This window comes from Erythrolamprus reginae, chromosome 3, assembly GCF_031021105.1.
Source record: "Erythrolamprus reginae isolate rEryReg1 chromosome 3, rEryReg1.hap1, whole genome shotgun sequence".
NCBI lineage: Eukaryota > Metazoa > Chordata > Lepidosauria > Squamata > Dipsadidae > Erythrolamprus > Erythrolamprus reginae.
This window is the reverse complement of record NC_091952.1, coordinates 120,452,552-120,479,818: the sequence shown is the minus strand read 5'-3', so window position 1 is coordinate 120,479,818 and position 27,267 is coordinate 120,452,552. Positions and strand designations below refer to the sequence as shown.

The window sequence follows — 27,267 nt, the reverse complement described above, 5'->3', positions numbered from 1 at the left end:
TTCCTAACTTCCGGTAGGTCCAGTACGCCCATTTTTCACCCTCCCCAAGCTCCAGAGGCTTCCCTGGAGCCTCCACAGGGCAAAAACGACCTCCCACATCCCCCAGAGGCACTCTGAAAACGCCTTCCCAGAGTCTCTGCATGAGCCCTGTACTTACCAGGTATCCAAAACAAGCTGCATAAGACTCCTGAGAGGGGTGGGAGAGGGCCAGCCTAAAATCAGCTGGCTGGCGCAAGCATGCGCGCTGCAGCTGAGCTAGGGCAACAGCTTACATGCCCACAGATATGGCACACGTGCCATAGGTTTGCCATCATAGCCCTAGGGCATTTTGTATGGAAATACACAAATAGCAACAATAATTTATCAATCAAAAGATACTCTTTTGCATCTTTTCTTAACTTTCCAACCTTAGTTTGCACTTCTGAGTTTGATTGGTGATTTCCACTCTGGCTACCAATGAGCTATTGAACAATGTAAGAATATTTAAAGACAGAACCACTTTCCAAATGAACCTAGTGTTCATAATCTAACAAATCAACTCCCTACAGCCGGGCATGTTAATTCAAACACACAAATCTGTTTACCTATGCAAGAGGATGAGAAACCCACGAGAAAATCTAAATCTATTAATACAACTTAAAACACATTGTGCTATTAATCAAATACTGTAGTAAAACATAAAAATCAGAATTCCAGTTCTAATTGTGGATAATCTCACAGTTTCATGGAAACAATGGAGAACTGTGAAGCCTTTGAAGGTACAGAATATTTCAGTATTTACAATATTTAATGAAAAAGAAGCTCTTAAGGACTTTTAAGGATTGCTTTTCTGATACTACAGAATATTTCAGTATTTATAATATTTAATGAAAAAGAAGCTTTTAAGGACTGTTATTCTAATACTACAGATAGGCTTTGAGATCTGATCAAAATTGAGCCCAAAATGTATTTGCTACGCAAGACAATTGTTAAGTGAATTGTTAATTGCACTTGTTTGGTTGGTATCATAAGCGACTCTTGCTTCCCACTGACTTTGCCTGTCAGAAGGTGACAAAAGTTGATCACATGACCCTGGGAAAATGCAACCATAATAAATACATACCAGTTGCTAAGAGTCTGAATTTTGATGTTCTATTCTGACCATGGGGGTGCTTCAATGATCATGTGAAAAATGCTGATAAACCACATTTTTCAGTGCCACTGTAACTTCAAACAGTCACTAAACGAATAGTTGTAAGTGGAGAAGTGTATATAATTTCTTCCAGGTTGAAACTTAATAAACCGTTGCTTGGATTGTAGTTTATGATGCAAGAGGCTTTGATTTCCCTCTTCCATTTTGATAGTATTTCTAGAACATAGCATCTTATCACACACATAACTCTCTAATACATATACACACATATAACAACATGCTAAAAAACCAAGCAATTTATTGTATATTAAACAGACTATTAGAAATAATTTAGGTTTTTAATTTTTTAAAGCTTTTATATAGCTCTTTTAAGGTATTAAATGCCCTGGTTCATGCTTAATATTAAAATGCAATATATTTGATTTGTTTTGGTTTAATGTGAACCAAAATATTAGGGCCTATTCAAAAAAAACATGGTCAAAAAGTAAACACTGGTTTAATGTCATGTGCAAATCATGCCACTTCACCTAATCCCAACAAATTTTATAGATTAGTTAAGTATTATCATTTCAAAATGAAACAGCAAGCTGATTTAATTCTAAATAATTGATTGTATCATTTTGAGACTGATTTCTCAAGTTAAAAACATCTACAGTGGTACCTCATGATACGAACCCCTCGTCATACGAACTTTTCAAGATACGAACCCAGGGTTCGGAATTTTTTTGCCTCTTCTTACGAACTTTTTTCACCTTACGAACCTGCCGCCGGCCGCTGGGATGCCCCACCTCCAGACTTGAGTTCCTCCCGTTTTTTCTCACCCTGTCCTGCCCCATTCTCCCCTCTGGATCTCCATGGGTTTCCTCCGTTTTTCTCCACCCTGTCCTGCCCCATTCTCCCCTCTGGATCTCCATGGGTTTCCTCCGTTTTTCTCCACCCTGTCCTGCCCCATTCTCCCCTCTGGATCTCCATGGGTTTCCTCCGTTTTTCTCCACCCTGTCCTGCCCCATTCTCCCCTCTGGATCTCCATGGGTTTCCTCCGTTTTTCTCCACCCTGTCCTGCCCCATTCTCCCCTCTGGATCTCCATGGGTTTCCTCCGTTTTTCTCCACCCTGTCCTGCCCCATTCTCCCCTCTGGATCTCCATGGGTTTCCTCCGTTTTTCTCCACTCTGTCCTGCCCCATTCTCCCCTCTGGATCTCCATGGGTTTCCTCCGTTTTTCTCCACTCTGTCCTGCCCCATTCTCCCCTCTGGATCTCCATGGGTTTCCTCCGTTTTTCTCCACCCTGTCCTGCCCCATTCTCCCCTCTGGATCTCCATGGGTTTCCTCCGTTTTTCTCCACCCTGTCCTGCCCCATTCTCCCCTCTGGATCTCCATGGGTTTCCTCCGTTTTTCTCCACCCTGTCCTGCCCCATTCTCCCCTCTGGATCTCCATGGGTTTCCTCCGTTTTTCTCCACCCTGTCCTGCCCCATTCTCCCCTCTGGATCTCCATGGGTTTCCTCCGTTTTTCTCCACCCTGTCCTGCCCCATTCTCCCCTCTGGATCTCCATGGGTTTCCTCCGTTTTTCTCCACTCTGTCCTGCCCCATTCTCCCCTCTGGATCTCCATGGGTTTCCTCCGTTTTTCTCCACCCTGTCCTGCCCCATTCTCCCCTCTGGATCTCCATGGGTTTCCTCCGTTTTTCTCCACCCTGTCCTGCCCCATTCTCCCCTCTGGATCTCCATGCGTTTCCTCCGTTTTTCTCCACTCTGTCCTGCCCCATTCTCCCCTCTGGATCTCCATGGGTTTCCTCCGTTTTTCTCCACCCTGTCCTGCCCCATTCTCCCCTCTGGATCTCCATGCGTTTCCTCCGTTTTTCTCCACTCTGTCCTGCCCCATTCTCCCCTCTGGATCTCCATGCGTTTCCTCCGTTTTTCTCCACTCTGTCCTGCCCCATTCTCCCCTCTGCATCTCCATGCGTTTCCTCCGTTTTTCTCCACCCTGTCCTGCCCCATTCTCCCCTCTGGATCTCCATGCGTTTCCTCCGTTTTTCTCCACTCTGTCCTGCCCCATTCTCCCCTCTGGATCTCCATGCGTTTCCTCCGTTTTTCTCCACTCTGTCCTGCCCCATTCTCCCCTCTGGATCTCCATGGGTTTCCTCCGTTTTTCTCCACCCTGTCCTGCCCCATTCTCCCCTCTGGATCTCCATGCGTTTCCTCCGTTTTTCTCCACTCTGTCCTGCCCCATTCTCCCCTCTGGATCTCCATGCGTTTCCTCCGTTTTTCTCCACTCTGTCCTGCCCCATTCTCCCCTCTGGATCTCCATGGGTTTCCTCCGTTTTTCTCCACCCTGTCCTGCCCCATTCTCCCCTCTGGATCTCCATGCGTTTCCTCCGTTTTTCTCCACTCTGTCCTGCCCCATTCTCCCCTCTGGATCTCCATGGGTTTCCTCCGTTTTTCTCCACCCTGTCCTGCCCCATTCTCCCCTCTGGATCTCCATGGGTTTCCTCCGTTTTTCTCCACCCTGTCCTGCCCCATTCTCCCCTCTGGATCTCCATGCGTTTCCTCCGTTTTTCTCCACTCTGTCCTGCCCCATTCTCCCCTCTGGATCTCCATGCGTTTCCTCCGTTTTTCTCCACTCTGTCCTGCCCCATTCTCCCCTCTGGATCTCCATGCGTTTCCTCCGTTTTTCTCCACTCTGTCCTGCCCCATTCTCCCCTCTGGATCTCCATGGGTTTCCTCCGTTTTTCTCCACCCTGTCCTGCCCCATTCTCCCCTCTGGATCTCCATGCGTTTCCTCCGTTTTTCTCCACCCTGTCCTGCCCCATTCTCCCCTCTGGATCTCCATGGGTTTCCTCCGTTTTTCTCCACTCTGTCCTGCCCCATTCTCCCCTCTGGATCTCCATGGGTTTCCTCCGTTTTTCTCCACTCTGTCCTGCCCCATTCTCCCCTCTGGATCTCCATGGGTTTCCCTCCCCCCACTCCATTCGCCTCAGCTTCGTCTGCCGGCAGCTTTTTTTTTTTAAGCCTTAATGTTTTGGATTTTCCTAATCGGCTTGCACGCATTATTGGCTTTTCCATTGATTCCTATGGGAAACATTGTTTCATCTTACGAACTTTTCACCTTATGAACCTGGTCCTGGAACCAATTAAGTTCGTAAGATGAGGTATTACTGTACTTTGGTTTTCTACTAACTCTTGTGTTATGTTTCAAAACAATATGCAATTATTTTAGATGAGATATGTTAAGTAAACATGAATGGCTAATTTATCATACTAGAATTTTCTTAAAGAAAGTGAAAAATAAATTCAAAGATTTGACAATAAATTGTTTACTTATCGCTGATCTTCTTATAAACAATTATCAGAAAGATCTGAAGTGAATAAAAGATTTGATTGTTGGAACATACCATGTTTCCCCAAAAATAAGACCCTACGGGTTTTTTGAACCCTGATTGACCTTACTGCCATGCACTCAAAAGTCTGATTGGTCTTATTATCAGGGGATGAGGTCTTATTTTGGGGAAAACAGAGTAGGACTGAGTTTGAAAAAGAACTATGTATTAATGTTTAAAATGTTATTGCTAAAATGTATAAACTTTTATTGAAATATGCAACAAAAGAACAAGTAAAAGAACGTATGATAAAATGAATTAAATTTTTTGGTTATTATATATAAATGTATTGATCGGAAAATATTTGGTTGAAAGGACTGAAATTTGCATTAGTCTCTAATCTTAAAAGAGAATTTTATAAAATGATTTAAGGTTGGCACTTATCACCAAAAAAATTATCTAGAATGTATAAAGGGGTTTCAAATCTTTGCTAGAAATGTGAACAATGTGAAGTGACATTTTATCATTTGGAGGGCATATAAAAAAGCTAAAAAACATTTCAAAAGATTTTAAAGATTAAAGTATAACTGAAACCAAAGACAGTACGTATGGTTCACTGGAAACACTTTATAGACCTTTTTGCATGAAACAGAAAATAATGCACTTATGATTTGTTGTTTTGATTAGAAAAAATGGCTAAAAGAAAAAAAGTTAGCTTTTTTTGATAACCATAGTGCAGAGGAAATCAGAAGCTTCCTCATATTTTCCGTACTTTTGTTTTATCTTCCTCTCTCTCTTCTCCTTATCCTGTATTATATCCTGTTTAATATTCTTTTAAATTTTTTAATAAAATGTATATAAAATACAATCTGCACTCATTTAACTATGGCTTAATAACAGCCTTGGATTAGAGACATGATTTCAGCTTTCTGATGCAAACAAATCATTACTTTAAAGCCCACTCTAATTTGTATCCAATGGAAAACTACTATTAGTTGAAAACAGCAAATGTTTCTCATCTTCTTTCCAAAGTCCTGCCAGAATAGCATAAGTAGTGTGGGAAAGTCCAGAACTCTGAATCCTGTTGATGCACTACTAAATTATAGATTGTGTTAGGCATGAATGCAGCCACTGAATTAACGAGACAAGCAAGATTTGAAAGAAAGGCACTTAGTTCACAGAATAGAACATCAACCAATAAAGATCAACTGCTCTCATCACATTCCTTAATAATTATATAATCATGTTTATACTTACAGAGAAAGGAATCCACTGACTTCGAGAGGGCTTGTTTATATATGCTTACAGGATCGTTTGATGCTTTTTCCATAATCTCTTAAAAATACAGTAAAAGTAAGCTAAGAAACAGGTTTTTGGCAATTAGATTAACTTTGTACATACCGGTTGAAGAAGCAAGTAACTATAGTCCCAGCCACAGTCATTTGCTGACATGCTAGAATAAATTCACTGGTCCAGATAAGCCCCAGTAAATGATACCACCACATGTAGCGGATTCCAAATCGAATTTTGTATGTTACTTGGCCTCCTGAAATGACTTGCGCATTGCCTATAAATTTAAGACACAAAGAATAGAAATAAATATTCTTCCGTCATTTTTTAAGCTTACCCAGCTGTTATTCAATTGATTATTTATCGTATCTTAGAAACGATTTATAATGAAAATTTATGAAACTGATTATAGATAAAAAAAATTAAGACAATAAAAACAAATAAAAAGATAAATGTCAGACTAAGACACGATGTTTATGCTAAAATAAAAACTAAAAACTACTGATAGGTTAGAAAAAGGAAGAAGTGTAGCCACAAAATGTTTAAGTTACATCAAAATGAAGTACACTTATAAACTTTTAAAACACTGAGACAGCTTTGTATAAGTAGTTCTCTTATAACAATTACAATTTTGACTAGTAACTCAATTTTTAGATGAAGTTTTCACTGAGTGAAACAGCAATCAAGCCTATGAACTTGATGCAGCTTTCCTTTGTTTTACAGACCAATGAAGGTCATAAATGAAATTCATCACAAAGTTACTTTTTTATTACCATACTAACTGCAAACAGTCACTGAACAAAACAGTCATTAAATAAGAACTGCCTATATCAATTATAACTTTAGCTGCACTTAATATCTTAACATTCCATGGAGAGAAAAGAAAGATTTATAAAATTAAGATTTCAAAAGCAGACAAGAATATGCCTCCATGCTAGAAAATACAAACATATAGAGAAAAGGATAATGTATTCATGCTGTACTTTTTTTCCTGAATATCTTACCCTGAGAAAGAAATGCAAAACAAACAAGGAAACTTTCTAAAAGATCTAGTGGCTGTCACAGTTTTAGCAATTTCAGACATTAACATGTCCATTATGAATTAGAACCTCTAACTGCTTCTAAATGGAAGGTTGGGCAGGGACTGAAAGAGAAAAAACTTTATAAGTATTCTAAGTGAAGGACATTGTCTAGGAAATATGTGACCTTCAAATCACACTCCTACATAATATAGGCGAGCCAGCTGTCTTTTCAAGGTTATAGAAAGTGTTTCCTTGTAACCTAACAACACATTGGTTAAGGTCAGCTAAAGGAAAACAGCCCATGACCATTGATAATACCAATTTGCTTTTTCAGTCACACGCATCTGTTAATTTGTATTTCCATATTAAAGTGACAGAAATAGTGTTATATAGTCATTTTGAACTATCTACTAGAGGTTTAAGTTGCAAAACATAAAGAGTAGCATTTAATATTAGATTTCACTTCAAGCAATGGTATGGCTTAGATTCTTAGACAAGGAGCAAACCACATCTGCTCTGAGTCTCTGGAGAGGGGCGGCATACAAATCTAATAAATAACAACAACATTAACAACAACAACAACAATAATAATAATCCATTATGTTTGTGACACTGAGTCCAGAGCTACCTGAATCCTGAAATCTAAACCAGCATCATAATTAGATTTGGATTGGATTAGAGCAAGGTCACTTGAAGATAAGGTTCATTGTGAACCGCCCTGAGTCCTCAGAGAAGGGTGGCATACAAGTCTAATAAATAATAATAATAATAATAATAATAATAATAATATCCCACCAAATGACTAGCATTGTGGATCAAAGCCCACATTTCCCCCCCGAGAGGATGGTATCTGAGCCGCCCCGAGTATACGGAGAAGGGCGGCATATTAACTAACTAACTAACTAACTAACTAACTAACTAACTAACTAACTAACTAACTAACTAACTAACTAACTAAGCAAGCAAGCAAGCAAGCAAGCAAGCAAGCAAGCAAGCAAGCAAGCAAGCAAGCAAGCAAGCAAGCAAGCCATAGACACCTACACGGATATAGGTTTCACTGTAATAATGTCCATGCTATTTTACAAATCATCCTGTTTTCATTATCTTAATGATTCCCATATTGTAATAAAATTAATTATACTGTAATGCTTCTCTTCAATCCATAGAGTATTCTAGAGTCACTTTTAAATATCAACACATAATTTTCCTCTTGGCTTTATTATTTAAATTTGCTATTTAAATCCTAGCATTGGCATTCCTTTTGGAGAAGGACACAGCAGCAACATATTTTATTTATTTATTTATTACTTAGATTTGTATGCCGCCCCTCTCCGAAGACTCATATAACATATAAAACCTGCAAGGGTAGTACATCAAGTTCTACATTAAAAGCAGGGGTGGGCTCCACCCGGAACGCTAACTTGGGCTTGCCGCCATGGCTCATGGATGCTTACGGGGTCAGCGTGATTTTGCTTCTGTACCTGTGGAGATAGCAAAATCAGGCACGGAGCCGCAGGTGCACCCGTGTTTTGCCATGTGCAGAAGCAAAAAAAACCTTGCCGAAACACGGGCGCACCTGTGGCTCTGTGAGCGATTTTGCTATCTCCACAGCTGCAGAAGCAAAATCACGCTGGCCCTGCAAGCACTCACGAGCCACGGCGGCGAGCCCAATTTAGGGTTCCGGCTAGCAGCCCACCACTAGTTAAAAGGTAAAGGTTCCCCTGCATATGCGTGCTACTCCTTTCTGGCTCTAGGAGCAGTATATATCTCCATTTCTAGCCAAAGAGCCAGCACTGTCCTAAGTTCTATCTTACACAATGCAATTTTAACAGGATGGGGGAAATGAGGAAGATTTCATATAGCAGAAACAATACTAATAGGCATTCAACTGCCAAGTTTGTGTCTTTATCCCTCAATGTTGTTTTTTGTTTTTTTTTAATTTGGGAAGGTTTGGGTATATATCTTCATCAACTGAAAAGTTTTTCAAAAACTTTTTCATTTTAAAGTTTTGCAAATAGAAACAAAATTAAATAATTGTTTCTTTGCCCTTAAGAGGCGCTTAGCTAGCTGACTGTTAATTTTTGCATTGATATTGTATTCTCATACAATTGGACTCATACTAATTCTTACCTTATATATGATCTATAGACTTCTAACACTCTCCATTATTTCCATAGTCGAAACAAAATACTGCCTTAGCAGGTGCACTAATCATACAATTAAAATTATTAAGTTTCCTTAATTCAAGTAATACCATACATTTTGAAGAACTACGGGATCATTAGTTTAACACAGTGATGGAGCCATATATGCCGGCATGCAAGCCATTGCCCTAGCTCAATGCCAGCACACATGTGCGCACCAGCCAGCTCATTTTTGGCTCATGCAGAGGCTCTCGGAGGGCATGTTTGGCTTCTGGAGAGCGTCCGGTGGGATGGGGGAGGGCGTTTTTGCCTCTGGAGCCTGGGGAGGGTGAAAAATGGGCCAACCAGACCCACCAGAAATTGAGAGGCTGTTTCTGGCCTTCAGAGGGCCTCCGGGGCGGCATTGGGTGTGGGCACTCGCGCAGGCACGATAGTGTGTGTGCATGCCCTTTTGGACCTGACGGAAAAAAGGTTCACCATCACTGGTTTAACGTCTTGACTTAAGACCATAACCACCCAAATATCCTTAATTGCAACTATTTTCTCTTTTTGTAGGAAATGCTGTTTTTATTTTAAAGTGAAATAGCAGGAGACCAAGAGACGTAAATACACATGGCTAGGATATGCTTTTCATAAAATGACAACTTAAGCAAACCTATAATAATCAGAAAACAATCAATGTAGGGTTTAGCTTGACTGGTTCTAGATCTAGATTAAGTATTTTGCAATTCTAGAAAACAAAATGCAAACATATTTCCACATCTTGGGACAATTTTAATAGCTTTTGATCATCAGGGAAAATGATATATTTATGTAGCAAAGAGAATTGATGTAACATTACTGACCTGCAGTTCCTAAGCTAAGGAGTACAGCCACCCAGTACATCCAGAATAAAATAAGTATTACAAACGTCCAGATAGGCTGAAAATACAAAAAGGGGGCTTTGCCAATTATTTTATTGGCAGCCTGAAAGAGCTGAATAATCAAGTGAATCTTCTTCCTTAATAACACTATCAAGACAAGTAGAATCACCTATAAAAAGAAAAATAATGCATTAGAATGTTTCTATTACCAAATGAGAATCAAGTCTAGGACTTAATTTTGTACTTAATTTTTCATTTGTCTACTAACCAAATGATTTTGAGATGGGTAGTCTTACAAAACTACATTATAAATGCACCAACACAGAAATAAAAATTTCAATACCATTATCACAGTTTTGCATCACATTTCTACCCAAGAAAATGTTTGGAAGATACACTGTGAAAACCACAGAGTCTATACAGAAAAGGCTCAAACATAATTTCAATAAATGAGTAAGTTTTGTCGGATACTTAAAAAAAAAATTCTTATTGATCTTACAAACAGCTACAATTATACAGCAAAAAAAATGCAATATAAAGATCAGTCATTTGTATGAATCAGGAGTGGGTTTCTCTTATTTTCCTTACTGGTTTGGAAGTGTGCACATTGTGTTGGAAATACGCACTTTGCACACGCGATCCTCTGCACATGCACAGAAGCATTTGTGCATGTGCAGAGGGTTATTTGCCAGCTGCTTTGAAGCAGCAGTGACCAGGGAACCAGTTTGCACACATGATCCTCTGCACATGCACAGAAGCATTTGTGCATGTGCAGAGGGTTATTTGCCAGCTGCTTTGAAGCAGCAGTGACCAGGGAACCAGTTTGGGGGTGTGGCAAGCTGGTCATCACTACGGGTTCGACCAACGGGGCCAAATTCCAACTGGTCTGAACCGGTAGCAACCCACCAAAGGTATGATTAAAAATGAGGTGCAGTTTGTTGTATCTGTCACTTCTTACACACTGAAAGATCTTCAACAGTACAACGCTAAAAATGTTAAGCAAAAAAGTGTATTCAAAATATACTTTTGTGTATTGTTAATGCAGCTGTCTTCCTTGAGATATCTGCTGCCCCCTTGTGCCAGCAACCAGGTATAGTAGTTAATGAGGCAAAAACATTGCTACTACTGATGCTTGGGGCCCACAAATCGCTATTAATTGAATCTGATGATGGACACAAAAGCCTAATTCACATTGCCACAATCCACAAGTGCAGCATCTGTGTATTTTCTCTCTCTACAATTTAAATTTGTCCTAGTCCATTGTACCCTGATATTTATTAACTGGTAAAAACAAGTAATTTGATTTTTAAAATGAATACATTCCTGGCCCCATTACTACAAGGTTTGAGTCAGTCGTGTACAATTTATTTTACATTAAGTTCCAGTTATGAATACCTACTAGAAGCAATTTAATTGCTAAAAATAGGAAATTAACTATAGGCTTTCAGTTTAGCAAATACTTCTGATGAAGTATCATATATTAATAAAAGTATTCACAGAATATTAGCGATAATATACATAGATGCCTTACCGCAATAACTGTAGATATAATAGAAAATCCACATAATAATTTCATATTTTCTTTTTCAGTTTCTAATTCCATGCTGGGCCCGCTGCTGCTATTGTAATAAAGCCACCACATAACACCTGAGACAACTAGAACAAACATAGAAATCCAGCAATGTTCATTTAATTTAAAAGATAAAAGAGCAGCAGTGGCATATTAAGCTTATCATCAAGCATTTACTCAGCATGATTCACCTGCAGTTCTTCCAAAGAGACTAAAAAATTAGGTTAATACAAAAAAAGGTAACACAAACTAAAATGCTACTCTAGTTTGCATTTTTGTGAAGCAGTAATGTTGATGCATATTACCTTCTGCCCCAATTATTTGCTAAGGATGTTTGATTGCAAACTGGTTTCTTATGAAGGCCCATGGCCCATGGCCCACAGGGGGCAATTGGAACCTTGTTTAAACCTAGTTAATGGGCCTTTTAGGCTTTCTCCACTCAGTAGTTCAGTTTTTGAATAATAAGAATTATATGTCATGGGGGGGAGGCCTCAGGATTTTAGAGATGCTTAGGTGGGGCATGGCCAAAAAAAAGGTTGGGAGCCACTGCCTTAGAGCATGGGTGTCAAACCCGAGCCTCCGAAACTGTAACCGGGAAAGGCAGGGAAAAACTTCCATGGGGCCTCTCTAGGAATCTCCTGGGAGGAAACAGGGCTGGAAAAGGTGGGGAGAAGCCTCCATGGAGCATCTCTAGGAATCTCCTGGGAGGAAACAGGTCCGGAAAAGGTGGGGAGAAACCTCCATGGGGCCTCTCTAGGAATCTCCTGGGAGGAAACAGGGCCTCTGCCCTCCCTGCGGTTTCCCCAATCGCATGCATTATTTGTTTTTACATTGATTCCTATGGGAAAAATTGCTTATTCTTACAAATTTTTCTACTTAAGAACCTGGTCATGGAACAAATTAAGTTTGTAAGTAGAGGTACCACTGTATATGTTTGAATACTAACCTATGAATCCTATTAAAGTTATTTTTAATTTGCTAAGTAAACTAAGTGCCAGAAGAATGAGATCTATTTTTTCATTGAATCTCTTTATTTACTGGTGGTTTTGAATGAAATATAGAAAGAACCCTGAATGTTCAATCCGCCCCACCTTGCAAGCAGCTCTTTACATTGTAAGATTTCTGATTATGTTTTTTCAGAATATGAGAGATTTTCATCAGGATGAAAAGCCCTCATGTTAACGTATAGCTGATAAAATAATTTAGCACGGTTTTTCTAAATTGCAAATTAAATTATAATTATACTTACACAACAATCCAAATAAAAACAGTGTAAGAAAAATATGGACCACGAGCATATTGATGCATCTGAAGGCTAACATCATTAGGGCAGACAAAGCTGCAATAAAAATAATGGAATAGATTGCTTATTTTAACAAGCTAATTAAGTGGAGTACATGGAAAATGTCTTAGTATGTAGAGATGGAAATTGCACTCCTTGCCAATTTAATTGCCAAACATTACAGGATCCAATGGCAGCCTCACTGTGCACATGGTGTCTTTGATTTTAACAATCAATTCTACATATCTTCATGCAGGTCTTATCACTTTGAGAGAGAAATTAATGCAATTTCCTTTCCAATTCAGTACCATATTTTTATTTAGACTCTATTATACTCATTATTGTTTATTTCTAAGGATACATGATCAACTTTCCAATTTTCTTCTGCTATTCCTTTCATTTTCATTGCATTTGCAAAATTATTTCCCTTTGTAAAAACTGAATTACATACTATAATTTTAAAATATCATGTATTGATTTTTCTGAACCAACAAAAAGTGTACACGATAATCATTAATAAATATATAGGCGTATTTATGTGTGTAAGAATCATGTGAGTGTGTTATTTACATTAGCAGATATCAATTGCTAAATTCTGAAAGAAAAGAAAAGGAAGGAAGGAAGGAAGGAAGGAAGGAAGGAAGGAAGGAAGGAAGACATAATTTAGAAAAAGGGGCAGAATTCATAATATTTTAATAATGATTAAATTACAGATAGTCCTTGTTTACCAACAATAACTGGGGCTAAGAATTCTAACAAATGCGATTATTAAGTTCACCATCACATGATTTCACTAATTTATGATAAAATTTCTGAGTGTTTCAGTTGCTGCTATTAGGCGAATCCCATGTCTCACATCTGATAGTTATTTTATGATCTGTTGGCTTCACCCTTGTTGGAAGCCATCAGTGAAGGTTGCAAATGATGTTCACATAATTGTGGGACTTTATGACCACTATAATTGTGAGTTAGTTGCCAAGAGTCCGAATCATATTACTGTAGGGATGCTGCAGTGACTTCAACCATGAAGACTTGTTCTAAATCCCCCTCATTCATCACTATAACTTCAAACAGTCACTGAACGAGTGACCATTAAGTGAGAACTACCTGTATTCTCTCTTTTTTGAAAAACAATCAATTGAAAAACACAAGACCTAGTTTTTAGGAGAATTATTATTATTATTATTATTATTAAGCTTTTGTTTTTATTAATCATATCAATTAATATGGATATAAATGTTTTTTCTTACTTTACTGTGATATTCATACTGAATATGAAACTATTGAATGGAACTATATGCTCAAAAGCACTTCAATTTTATACCCAAATGTAATTTGCAGCTCAATTCTGAATGCGTTAGAACACGGTGTCACATTGCCGTCATGTGACATTTCGCAATGTTCTTCCCATTTGCGGAGCTGGGGTGGGCGTGGCATGATGTATCCAGCCAGTTGACACCCCTGTGGTAGAATGACATTTTTTGAATAATTTAAGTAATTTAATTACTTTACTAAATTATTAATACTTTAATTAATTATCATGCAGACCACAAGTGGTGAATTTCTTCCCAGCAGCACCTGTTTTATGAACATATTTTGTAAAAATTACATATGAGTTCCTATTCTTCCTTCTCTATTCCATTTTTAAAAATGTACCATTCAGAGAAATTTCTGCAGAATTCAAAAGTTTGAACATCCTTCTGGATTCATCTGGTCAGTCTTATAAAGGCATGGCTAGGATTTTGGATAGATTTTGTGTTTTAATCCCACTTGTGCAATGTTAATATGGGTATTTTTTCTTTAGGATAGATATTCTCTACTTTTATATATTTTAATAAGAAAACCCTCTATTATTTATTGAAATTCATTATTGATATGGAGAATGCAGAATTTTTCAACTAAATATATGATCAGATATATTTGTCTTCATGGGGAATTTTGCCTTTATTTGTTTGAAGATAAATAACAGAGCAAAGTTGCATATATCTTGTAATGCAGTAATAACTTTTAAAAAGATAAATATAAATAATCTTTATATGAAATAAGTGGAGACTCAACTTACCTAATGAAAGTATGCACAGTCCTGTTACCGTATCTCTTCCTGCCATAAGCCCACCCAGAATACGATGAAAGAAGTCCACCTCATTTACCACATCTATTAATACAGGTGCGAAATTGGTATAGCATTCGAGGCTCCGTGGAACACATCGATTAAACAGCGGAAAAGATAAACTGGGACAATTAAAATACATGTACAATAAATGTTAAAAAGTGAATACACTGGAATGAAAGTCACACACTCCCTCACACCTTCATATACACTTTGCCATACTGTGTACAGCCTCTCGTGCACCCTCCACAACCTTCCCCTGCACCCCTTCTCACATGCTCCCCCACCTGATAGCAGCCACATATTGCCTGAGATAGAAGTGAAATTCAAAAATTTTCTCTACCGGTTCTGTGGGCGTGGCTTGGTGGGCGTGTCAGGGGAAGATACTGTAACATCTCCATTCTCATCACACTTCAGGGGAAGGATACTGCAAAATCCCCATTTCCTCCCTACTCCTGGGGGAAAGATATTGCAAAATATCCATTCCCACCCGCCTCTTGGGCCAGCCAGATGTGGTATATTCCGGGTCTCCGAACTACTCAAAATTTCATCCCTGGCCTGTGAGCCTGGGACTTGCAACTTCCTGTCGGCTTTCCCACTGATTGTGAGGAGCTGGCAATAAGTTGTTTCATCTAACAATTGTAGAATTCAATGAATGATAGCAAGTGGACTGCAGAGGTTGCCATTGCTAATCAATGTAGTTCAATTGCTAAGGAATATAGTTACAACGACATTACTTAGCGATGGAAATTGCAGTCACAAGTGCCATTGGGAGTCAAGGACTACCTGTAGAGTGCTTAGAATATGCAGAGTATTTAAAATATCCCTTCCTTGAAACTACGGAGGTATTTTTTTCTAAAAAAGAACAACTTTTCAATGCAAAATTAGTGAACTGAATGTGTTTTATTCTATGTAAATAATACCTATGGTTCTTCTTACCTTGGTGACACTGGTAGGGTGGGACAAAGTTCAGAAGCTTTGGATCCGTGTATACAACTGCTAGCATTCAAACTGTAAACACAAAGGCAAGATCCTACAGAAAACAAACCCATAAAATATGTTCATAATCGTGTGCACAGAACTGAATTTACTTTTGCTGATTTGTTCCATTTTTTAAAAGGAAAATATAGATCACACTTCATAATTTCTTAAAGATTAAAGTTATAGGAAAACTAAAATATAATTAAGATATACCATAAACATTAAAAAAGGAGAAAGAAGAATCAGTAAACTGGGCAAAATATTCATTTGAATTACAAAAATCTATGTAAATTGGTAATTTTAAAGCCCATGTTAATTTTTAGAAATTTTAATAAGCAATTGATTTCATAACTCTGACCATCCTAAATAAACTATGATGTACAATGGCAATAAAATTATATACTGCTCAAAAAAATAAAGGGAACACTCAAATAACACATCCTAGATCTGAATGAATGAAATACTCTCATTGAATACTTTGTTCTGTACAAAGTTGAATGTGCACAACAGCATGGGAAATTGATTGTCAATCAGTGTTACTTCCTAAGTGGACAGTTTGATTTCACAGAGGTTTGATTTACTTGGAGTTATATTGTGTTGCTTAAGTGTTCCCTTTTTTTGAGCAGTGTATGTGTGTGTGTGTGTGTGTGTGTAGTCTCCACTTATTTCATATAAAGATTATTTTCAAATTCAGCAAAAAAACATGTGACATATATATATAGATGATGGCGAATGTGATTTCGCCGAAACGTCGCATAGACATGCAAAACATTACACAGGGCAAAACCCGAACTCAGAACAATCTACATATATATATATATATATATATATATATATATATATATATATATATATATATATATATACACACACACACACACACACATACACACACACACACACACACACACACACATACAGTGGTACCTCAAGATACGAACCCCTCGTCTTACGAACAACTCGTGATACGAACCCGGGGTTCAGAAAAATTTTGCCTCTTCTTACGAACTTTTTTCGAGTTACGAACCGGCATTCGGAGACAGCTGGGAAGCCGCGCGGCTGTTTTAAAAGGCGACAGCCGGGCGGCGGGGCTTCCCAGCAGCCTCCCGAATGCCGGTTCGTAACTCGAAAAAAGTTCGTAAGAAGAGATAAAATTTTTCTGAACCCTGGGTTCGGTTCGGGAGGTTGCTGGGAAGCCCCCCAGCCCGGCTGTGACCTTTTAAAACAATCACGCGGCTTCCCAGCTATCTCCCGAAGCCGAACGCCAAAGCCGAACTTCCGCGTTCGGCGTTCGGAGACAGCTGGGAAGCCGCGCGGCTGTTTTAAAAGGTCACAGCCACGCTGAGGGGCTTCCCAGCAGCCCCCCCAACCCCGAACCCGGAAGTTCGGCAAAAGTTCGGGGTTCGGGGGGGTGCTGGGAAGCCCCCCAGCACGACTGTGACCTTTTAAAACAGCCGCGCGGCTTCCCAGCTGTCTCCCGAAGCCGAACGCCAAAGCCGAACTTCCGCGTTCGGAGACAGCTGGGAAGCCACGCGGCTGTTTTAAAAGGTCACAGCCGCGCTGGGGGGCTTCCCAGCACCCCCCCGAACCCCGAACTTTTGCCGAACTTCCGGGTTCGGGGTTGGGTGCTAGGAAGCCCCCCAGCCCGGCTGTGACCTTTTAAAACAGCCGCGCGGCTTCCCAGCACCCCCCCAACCCCGAAACCGGAAGTTCGGCAAAAGTTCGGGGTTGGGGGTGCTGGGAAGCCCCGCCGCCCGGCTGTCACCTTTTAAAACAAGGTGACAGCCGGGCGGCAGCGGTTTTTTTGCGGGGTTTTTTTTTGGTTGCACGGATTAATTGACTTTACATTGTTTCCTATGGGAAACAATGTTTTGTCTTACGAACCTTTCATCTTACGAACCTCCCCCTGGAACCAATTAGGTTCGTAAGACGAGGTTTGGCTGTATATATATATATATATATATATGTGTGTCACATGTTTTTTTGCTGAATTTGAAAATTAAGGAAGACTAGGATATATCTATTTCGGCCTTATTTTGGCCTCATCAGCTAGCCATACCCTCACTGGGACTTGAACCTGCAATCTTTGCCTTGTAAGGCAGAGAATTAACCTCTAGGCTACAGTATCCAATCCCTTCAGCTCTGCACCAGGGAAGGGTTACATATTTTTGTGTCGAATCACCCTGGTGTATTGAAGGAACATCGCAGCTCCTTTTTTGCCTCTCGGCCCAAGCCAGGGCCATTTCAAGGCAGTTAATTTTATTGATAGCCGACAATTCTATCTGTATGTGTCACATGTTTTTTTGCTGAATTTGAAAATTAAGGGAGACTAGGATAGATCTATTTTGGCCTTATTTTGGCTTCATATATATATGTAGATTGTTCTGAGTTCAGGTTTTACCCCATGTAATATTTTGAGTGTCTATGCGACGTTTCGGTGAAATCACATTCACCATCATCAGGCTGAAGTTGTTAGCTTCGTGCTGCTGTAAATATAGTTTGTTTGCAACTGCCATTTGTTCCTTATAAATAGTATTGGGGGTGGAGATTTGGTTTGAATGTAGCAAATAGATTGGGTGGCTCTGTTTTAATGATTTGATTGGTTGGTGGAATCACATTTAGTTAAAGGATTGACATGTTGATGATTGTGATATGTTTTTTTGTTTAGGGCTGGTTTCCAAATTTCTGGTAGGCGGGACGTGTCATCACATTTATTCATACTGAGGGGGTGTTTTTCTATTTCTATTGCTTCCATGATTATTCTTTTATATACGTGTTCTGTTTTGGAGAGTAATTTAGTTTTTTCGAAGTCAATTTCATGTCCTGGTTTTTTTTTAATGTGCTGGAAAAGGAAGTTTTTTGACTGCATTTTTATGTTCTGCAATGCATGCGTTTATTCTTCGATTAGTTTGTCTAATGTGGCTGCACGTTTTGCATGGTATTTCATAGATTCCTTGGTTTTCGAGTTACATTTTGTCTTTTGGGTTTCTTAGGATGTTGGATATTTTCTGGTTAGTGATAAATGAAGTTTTGATATTATGTTTGTGGAGAATTTTGCTAATTTTGTCTGTGGTGCCTTTAATGTAAGGGAAGAGGTGATGCCATTATCCTGTTCTTTGTCTTGATTTTTGGGGGATGTCTCTTTTTTTATTAGGTTTGTAATTGTTTTTCTTTCAAACCCATTAGAAATTAATACATCTTTGAGTTTTATATATATATATATATATATATATATATATATATATATATATATATATATGTATCACATGTTTTTATATTATATATAAATATATATAATAAATATAATATGAATGTAATATAATATAATATATTAAGTAAAGATAAATATACACACAAAACCTTGCATATAAAGGAACTCATATATTTGGCCTCATACCATTGTTATTTGCAAATAGCTGGATGTCTTCTAAAGAATTCAGTTGCTCCTGTGGACAGCTTGATACACATAATGCAGTTGAGTTGATGTTAAGATTTTCTATTTTTAAACCACATGAGTTCAAATAGAATACAAATCTAAGGATGGGAGAGAAAAACTCTATTTAAGAATCAAATGTGCGTTTTACTTTACCTACAATTTTTACCTAGGAATCAAAAGCATATTTCTAAAAAATTGAAACCAAAACTTAATTTCTATTTAAAATGTTTCATACCGTATATTACTGCAATTTTATTCTGACCAATACTCTATAGAATAAATTCTAATAATATATTAAACAAAAATATGATTTTAAGGCTTAAGAGGATTTCCAAATATATTGAATCATAGTCAAATATTGTTGTTGCTTTAGGATATTTATGCATTTTTTCTTTGTATAAAATACCTGTAGCCACACCAATTATGGATTTCTGAGGAACCAAATTTCACTTCAAATATAATGGAGATAATGTTAAAATATTATAAATAATAATTTGCTCACTTTTTGTTTCTCATATCTTGTCCTGACAAAGGTGCACCAACCACAGGTGTATTCCTCCGACCACAAACATTTCCATAGCTATCATATCCAAATATAAGCCTTTCTGTAGCTCCAGCTGTTACAGCATAGCCTGTTATAAACATCTGTAAGCATATGCACACTACTTTATTCTTGGAATTCACATTGATCTGCCACACTCACTGTATGTATATCATTCCTTCTAATGAATATTAAGGGTTAACTATTTTACCCATTAAATACATTTATGATTCATTTATAATGTAATTATATCAAGTGAAACATTTATCAGAAACTGTAACAGATTATTATATATGTATTTGGTATATACTTTTCCCTTACCTTCTGATTTGTTCAGAAATATATTTGTTCAGAAAGCTTAAATCCACAAGCCACTTAAGTGACTTCAGTAGCTGATAAGGTCAACTTAAAGAATTCTAGATAATCACAAACAGCAAAGTTACTCCGAGTCTTCGGAGAGGGGCGGCATACAAATCTAATAAATTATTATTATTATTATTATTATTATTATTATTATTATTATTATTATTATTACTGACAACTGCATCCTCAACCATTTCTCGGAGTCAGCTATTACCATATTTTTCACAAAAAAAGACACACTTTCTTCCTTCCTAAAAGAGGCTGAAAATTTGGGTGCATCTTATACTTCAAATGTAGCCCACCCATTCGCCGACCCCTACCCTTCGACCTCCGTATATCCTCTTCCTGGCTGCAGAGATTGCCACTGACAATGGTTTGTGTTTTGGGGCTCTGCGGGTTGCATTTTCAGCCTCCAAATGTTTGTACAGTGCCCAAAATGGCTACCCGGAACAGCTGCTGCCTTCTCTTACCCCTTCCCTGCTTTAGTCAGTGGAGCTCCCTCCAAGGATCAGCTGTGCTTTTGAAGCTGTTTTTCAGACCAAACACAAGCTAAACATCTTCCATGCTTTGCGTGCTTTTTTAATTGCTGCTCTCTCCAACAATCCACTGTGCTTTAGAAGCACAGCCCCCACTCCCCCAATCTCAAAACCAGTAAAACCAGCAAGCAAACAAATGTACTGAAGCTAGCCAGGCTAAGGACTAGCCAGATGAATACCTGGTAGGCAGAATCCCCCACCCACCCAATTTTCCTCCCCCCAAAATAAGGTGCATTTTACACTCAGAAAAATACTGAAAAAAAGTTTTGTTTTGTTTTAGGGTTTACAATTCCATAGACTTTTTTGGTAAAGACAAGAAAATAGAGAGGAAAGATAACGAAACGTTCTGCTTACAGTTGTTGTTGTTGTTGTTGTTATTATTATTATTATTATTATTATTATTATTATTTATTGGATTTGTATGCCGCCCCTCTCCGTAGACTCGGGGCGGCTAACAACAGTAATAAAAAACATCATGCAAATCCAATACTAAAAACAACTAAAAAACCCTTTTTATAAAACTAAACATCCATATAACAAACATACCATGCATAAATTATAAAGGCTTAGGGGGAAAGAATGTCTCAATTCCCCCATGCCTGACGACAGAGGTGGGTTTTAAGGAGCTTACGAAAGGCAAGGAGGGTGGGGGCAATTCTAATCTCTGGGGGGGAGTTGATTCCAAAGGGTCGGGGAGACTTTATAGGGAGAAAAGTTACAACATTTTCTTCTCTGCTAATATGGAGAACTTTAATATATCAGGAAAGGCAGAAAGAATATTTATTTAATTTAATTCATCTCTCCTTTATTAGATACCTTGTTTTCTTTTAAAAAAAAATCCATTTCTATCCAACAGTCCAAGAAGCTATTTATCCAATCTTTAAGTTACTATTTCCAATTCTTTATGTCACATTGAGACATAAATAGTTCTAGAAGTTAAACTTGAGTCTCCAATAATCCAATAGTCATAGAGTGGCTAGAAGTAATTCAATAAAAGTTTTCAGACAACTTCATTTAGATACAGTATATCCAGGTTTATAAAATGAACTTATTTCCTAACATGCAGTTTTCTCTTTCGTCAGCAGGTGGCATTCTCAACTTACATTTCAATATAGCCAGGTTTCCAGCGTATTTTTAATTATAACAAAGTTATATTAAAAAAAGTTTTAAATGAGTCCAGCATAAAAAATATCTTCCCAGTACCACACCTTCCCAGCTTGGGGGTTTAATTTTCTGTGTATTTCAAAGTTTATTATTTCCATTCAAGCCCCCTTCTGATCATGTGGTTTGGTAATTTCTCCGAAAGCATAGCCCCCGCTTAAAAAGCTGATTCTAAACCAATTATTCTGGATTGCTTCTTGGGGTTAAATTTAACCTAAAAGAAAAATCCTTTCCCCCAGTTCCACCCACTGTTCACCTTCTTTGATCCAGCACCACTCTTAGATCCTTATCGGTTGTCCCAGCTTTGTAGGGGCCATCTTTAGGCAGCCTCTTCGTTCCTGCCATGGCTGAGAGGGAAAGTAAACTCCGGTTCAGACAGGAGAGCTGTGACTCTCCTTGACTTCTCAGGGTGCCCCTCTTTGCTTCACCACCGCTACAGAGCGGCTTAGGCTCCTCTTCGAGCCCACAGACAGAGGTCAACTCAGGGGATGGAGAGACCTGTTCCCTGAGTCTGTCTCGCAGCGACGTCAACCAGAAGCTCTCCAGGCTTCCATATCTATATCCTTATGTATAGCAACTTGGCAGTGAACTGGGTCTATTGGCAGACAATACAGCCATTTTTCCTAAGACAAACATATTGAATTGCGGTAAAATACTGGAACAGCTATGTTACTGCACCTAATCAATAGACAGTTGCCAAACCAGTTTAAAATATTGCAAAATTCTGCTTCCAGAGTAATTGATATACTCAGAGTACCCACTGCAGATGAATAAAGAAATATTTTTATCAGTTTATTCTCTAACAATTTCAACAACATCTCATTCTTTTCAACACATTTATTCCAATGGGAACTATACTTACCAAACCTGCCCAGAAGAGGAAAAATATTATCAACCAAAATTTGTCCGTGCATTTCCTATATATCAATGGTCGCCACTTTCTTGATTCAAGAAATCTATCTTCAGAAACCTAAGATTCACAAAGAGGATATATTTTAAGATTCATTAAATATTAAGGATGTTTAGATGGACAATGTATTTTTTTGTATGACATCCAATGGGTAGATCTTGGTCATTCGTTTTAGTTTATGCTGCACAAAGCTCATAAGCCTCAGATTATAATCATTTTAGTTTAATCAGTACCAAGCGCACAAATATCAGATTATAAACATAATTTTACATGTATTAACAAAAAAATTAACTTTGAGTCCCTAAAACAGTGAGGGTGAACCTTTTTTTTCTCGGGTGCCAAAAGAGCGAGCGTGCACGCTAACGCACATGCGCAAGTGCCCACACCCATAATTCAATGCCTGGGGAGGTTGAAAACAGCTTCCCCCACACCCCGTAGGCTCCCTGGAGGCCAGAAACGGCCTGTTTCCCAACTTCTGGTGGGTCCAGTAGGCTCATGTTTCACCCTCCCCAGGCTCCAAAGGCTTCCCTGGAGCTGGGGGAGGGTAAAAATGCTCTCCCCCATCCCCTCGGAGGCTTTCTAGAAGGCAAAAATGCCCTCCCAGAGCCTCTGTGCGAGCTGGCACACACATCCACGTTGGAGCTGAGCTAGGGCAACAGCACATGTGCCAGCAGATATGGCTCCGTGTGCCACCTGGGGCACCCGTGCCATAGATTCACCATCACTGCCCTAAATGAACTGGAGGAATTACCTGAAGAAGTAATTTCTCTAATCTTTATCCTATATACTTCAAGATTTCCCTATAACTGTGATGGCGAATCTATGATACGCAGAGCCCTCTTTGTGGGCACGCAAGCTGTTGCCCCAACTCAGCTCCACCGTCAACCCACTGTTTTTTGGGTCTCTGCCGTCCTTGCACAGAGGTGGGGTGCATGCTGGATACATGTGCATGCACAGGAGGCAGGATACTTGTGCTGGGTCATGCATGCATGTGCAGAGGATGCATGATGATTACGTGTGTGGGGTGCATGTTCAGCGCACAATGGGTGGGTCATGTGCACACATGCGCGGGGCACGTATAGTGATCACGTATACAATGCATTATGGCTATCGCCATGCAACAACAAAAAAGTTAGCCATCATTGTCCTATAAGCAGGGGTAGGCAAAGTTGGCTCTTCTATGACATGTGCACTTCAACACCCAGAATTCCTGAACTAGCATGATTGGCTCAGGAATTCTGGGAGTTGAACTCCACAAATCACAGAAGAGCCAACTTTGCCTATTTCTGCTATAAGATCCTTGCCTCCCCTGCCAATTGAAGTGTGGTATATATGGTTTTAAGGGAGAACATCCTTCAGTTCTCTTATAACTGAGATGCTAAACTTTTGCTGCAGATTTTATCAATATTTTTTTACAATTCATACAATGCGTTCTAGTGATTTGCTGTATGCCTTAAGAAGTGCTGTTTACTTATATAATACATATATAAATGATTGAGGGATATGGTTATTTATAATATTTTGTGGTTCTTGTACTTAAGGTTAATCGAAGCATCAAAACACATGCATATATACAGCTGATAAGGTCAACTTAAAGAATTCCTGATAATCACAAACAGAAAAGTTACTGACAATTGCATCGGGTGCCAAAAGACCACGCATGCACGCTAACACACATACATGAGTGCCCACACCCATAATTCAATGCAATTGAAGCATCAAAACACATGCATATATACAGCAAACGTTTTGCTTTTTTCTCCTGCAAAACAAAGTAGCAGTGCATGTGTGTGCATGCAGAGGCATATGGGAAGTACTTCTAAAGCAGCCTTACAAAATATGTGGCTGCTATAAAGCTTCAAAGATTTTGGTTGTTGTTGTTGTTGTTCCTACTCCTGCATGTTGCAAAGTACCTCTTTCAAATACTGTATTGCATAATTGCTCAATATATGTTACTGAAACAAACAAGAATTTACAAGTAATAGTAAATGGGTCGTTGAGCTCTAACATCTTGGTCCGGCCGTTAGTATGATTGCAACGCGGATGAGTTTGACTGTATGGTTTCTTCTTATGGTCTGGGTTTTTAGATTAGTTTAATTGGGTTTCATAATGTTTTTTTTATATCCTTAAAATTTAGCTGTAAGACTAAATTTACCTGTATCTTGAGGCTAGTCATTAACTCAATACAACTAATTTGGGTAGGGGGAAGGGATTGCTGAATGTGATTTCTAACATTAACTCTTGCAGAAAACATGGGATAGTACTACATGGTCACCATCAGTGAGCTGTTGGACGTTATTACTTGGTCTGTTGTGTGGATGTTTGGGTGGTTCTGGGTGGGGAATTTGTGGTGGGTGGGGCGTGTTTTGGGGATTTATGGGTATTGGGTCTGGTCTTTGGGGTTTATTTGAATTTCGTTATATTGCTATGTTTAATAGCTGATGGGGCAGTAACTGAGGTGAGATGAAAGGCTGCAAGTGAAATAACCTTTATTGTAATAGTAACACATCTTAAAAAGTTCTGAGGCCTCCTCTAACACAGTGATGGAGAAGCCATATCTGCCAGCATGCCATAAACCTTTGGCCTAGCTCAGCTGTTGGACTGATTTTCAGCTCACAGAGATAGGAGGATGTTTTCAGCTTCCGGGCGGGGAGGGGGGAATAGGGGAGGGTGTTTTTGCCCTCCCAAGGCTCCAGGGAAAAACAGGCCTATGGGCCCATCAGAAGTTGGGAAATAGTCAATTTCCGGCCTCCAGAGGGCCTGGGGGAATGGGAGAAGCCATTTTACCCTCATTGAATTATGATGTGGGCACTCACACATGCGCAATAGCGTTCACGCACATGCTTTTGGCACCTGAGGAAAACAAGGTTTGCCATCACTGTTCTAACAGCTCCTTAAAATATAACCGGCATAATTGCATTAACCAATCAACGTTTAGCAACAGCTCCACTCCTAAAACCGCCCCTAGTGGTTCAACACACTGCTGATATACTGTGTATATACAGTACAATGAGAATAATGTAAGGAATAAATAAGCTACAAAGGTCATTATCTGAATGGAACAAATGCAAATGTTTGCCAATCACATTGTTTTGATACTATGCCTCCCCACCCCCACCCCAAAGAAAACAAGGCAAATTGTTTTAATTGCTTTTTAAAAATTGTTTTAATTGGTTTTTTTTTAGATGTCCTAATATTATACTGTAGGTTTTATTTTTGTGGGGTTGAGCCGTCTAGAATCCCCCTAGAGATTTGGGCGGCATACAAATCGAATTAATTAATGCCTTAATTAATTAATTAATTAATTAATTAATTAACTAAGGCAGTGTAAGTGGTCATTCTTCACACTATCAACACAATTTTGCAGATGTGATTCGTTGGAGCACTAACGACGGATCCAACGCCATTCAAGTGACAATCCCAGCTCAACGGTACCTAATCCACCGAGGTGCAGGCAAGCAGATTAAATCTTTTTTTTGCTCTGGGCAGGGCAGGGCAGACCTCCTCCTTTAAAAATCCTTCAAAAAACTGTCGACCTTTGCTAGTTGTAATCCATTTCAGCCACGGGAAAACTCTGCTTTTCCTCGCATTGCAACTTTCCCCCCATTCAACTCGCCCAACCGTGCTGTTCCCCTGCAAAACCAATAGGGCTTGCTTGTCCCTTCCTCCCGCCATACAAATGCACAAGGGGTGGTGGTGGAAAAAAACCGGTCGCCGCGGTAAGAGGCCTCTTTACGGTGGAAAAGCGAGACCGTCTTCCCGTGCACCTGTCGACTGGGGAGACACGGCAGTCCGCTTTCACGGGCAGCACCGCGTCTGCTGCGTAACCGGTGTGGGGAGGTGGTGCGGGAGAAAACGCCGCTTGCCAGCGACGTTAGCGACGCCCGGGGCCGCTGCAAAGCAGCAGAAGGCATTCCCCCCCCCTCAAAACTCCTCCTGCAACGGTGAAGGGAGATGGCACCACCCCATCCCGCCCTCCGTCTAAGGCTTAAACTCTAAGCTCCCCTCAATGAAAAATACCACGCGTGGTCTCTTACCGAGTACTCGCCTCTGTAGCACGCCATGCCGCTCCCTCCTTTCCCACCTCCGCCGCTTTGGGTGCTGGGGCAACTTGGGCGTCTCCTTCCTGCTTTTCCAACCCCGGGAAGGCTGGGCCGGGCTGCAGCTGGGTGCGGGCTACAGGTTTAGCCAAGGTATATCCCAGCTGTCGTGTTTAGCGCGCTGCAGTCCCGGTGCGCAAACCGGCCTCGGGGGGGAATAAATATCTGAAGGGCCTCCCCTGGCAAAAGAGTCGCCGCGCGCTTTGGCGCCCGTGTTTCTTCTCCTCATGCCTTGCCTTTGTTTGCCTTTCCGGGAACAAGTATGCTGGCGGCGGCTGTGTGCAAAGTTTTATCACAACTCCGCGCTGGTTGGGAGGCGGGCGCCCCACAGCTAGCTCTTTCTCGCAAGGAGGCGCGTGAATTATAAGGCATAAAATAAGAAGAAGTGGGATCTTCTTGGCCGAAGGGCAGAAGGTTGCGCGTCTTCCCATTCTCATGTGTGACTGGATTTTCGTCGGCTAGCAGGGTATTTCCCCCCCCCCTACGCGTGGAAGCGTCCCAGATTAGACGT

The 27,267-nt window shown here is 39.7% G+C and overlaps 1 protein-coding gene across 2 annotated transcripts in view; it reads right to left on the bottom strand.

Annotated features, from left to right (window-relative positions):
- The window catches only part of SLC44A3 (solute carrier family 44 member 3), a 42,484-nt gene extending 15,473 nt beyond the window's left edge, over positions 1-27,011 (bottom strand). The window contains exons 1-11 of one of the 2 annotated variants that reach the window (XM_070746521.1): positions 26,694-26,738; positions 22,003-22,716; positions 20,008-20,102; positions 19,648-19,790; positions 19,107-19,243; positions 15,668-15,761; positions 14,681-14,850; positions 12,586-12,675; positions 11,298-11,422; positions 9,749-9,935; positions 5,849-6,014 (exon numbers count right to left, since the gene is read on the bottom strand). In XM_070746521.1, coding sequence (XP_070602622.1) covers positions 5,849-6,014; positions 9,749-9,935; positions 11,298-11,422; positions 12,586-12,675; positions 14,681-14,850; positions 15,668-15,761; positions 19,107-19,243; positions 19,648-19,790 — 1,112 coding nt within the window. In that variant the 5' untranslated portion in view covers positions 20,008-20,102; positions 22,003-22,716; positions 26,694-26,738. Of the gene's footprint in view, positions 1-5,848; positions 6,015-9,748; positions 9,936-11,297; positions 11,423-12,585; positions 12,676-14,680; positions 14,851-15,667; positions 15,762-19,106; positions 19,244-19,647; positions 19,791-20,007; positions 20,103-22,002; positions 22,717-26,693 lie in introns of both variants that reach the window. The other variant, XM_070746519.1, reaches the window with a different exon arrangement.
- Positions 27,012-27,267: the final 256 nt, after the last annotated feature.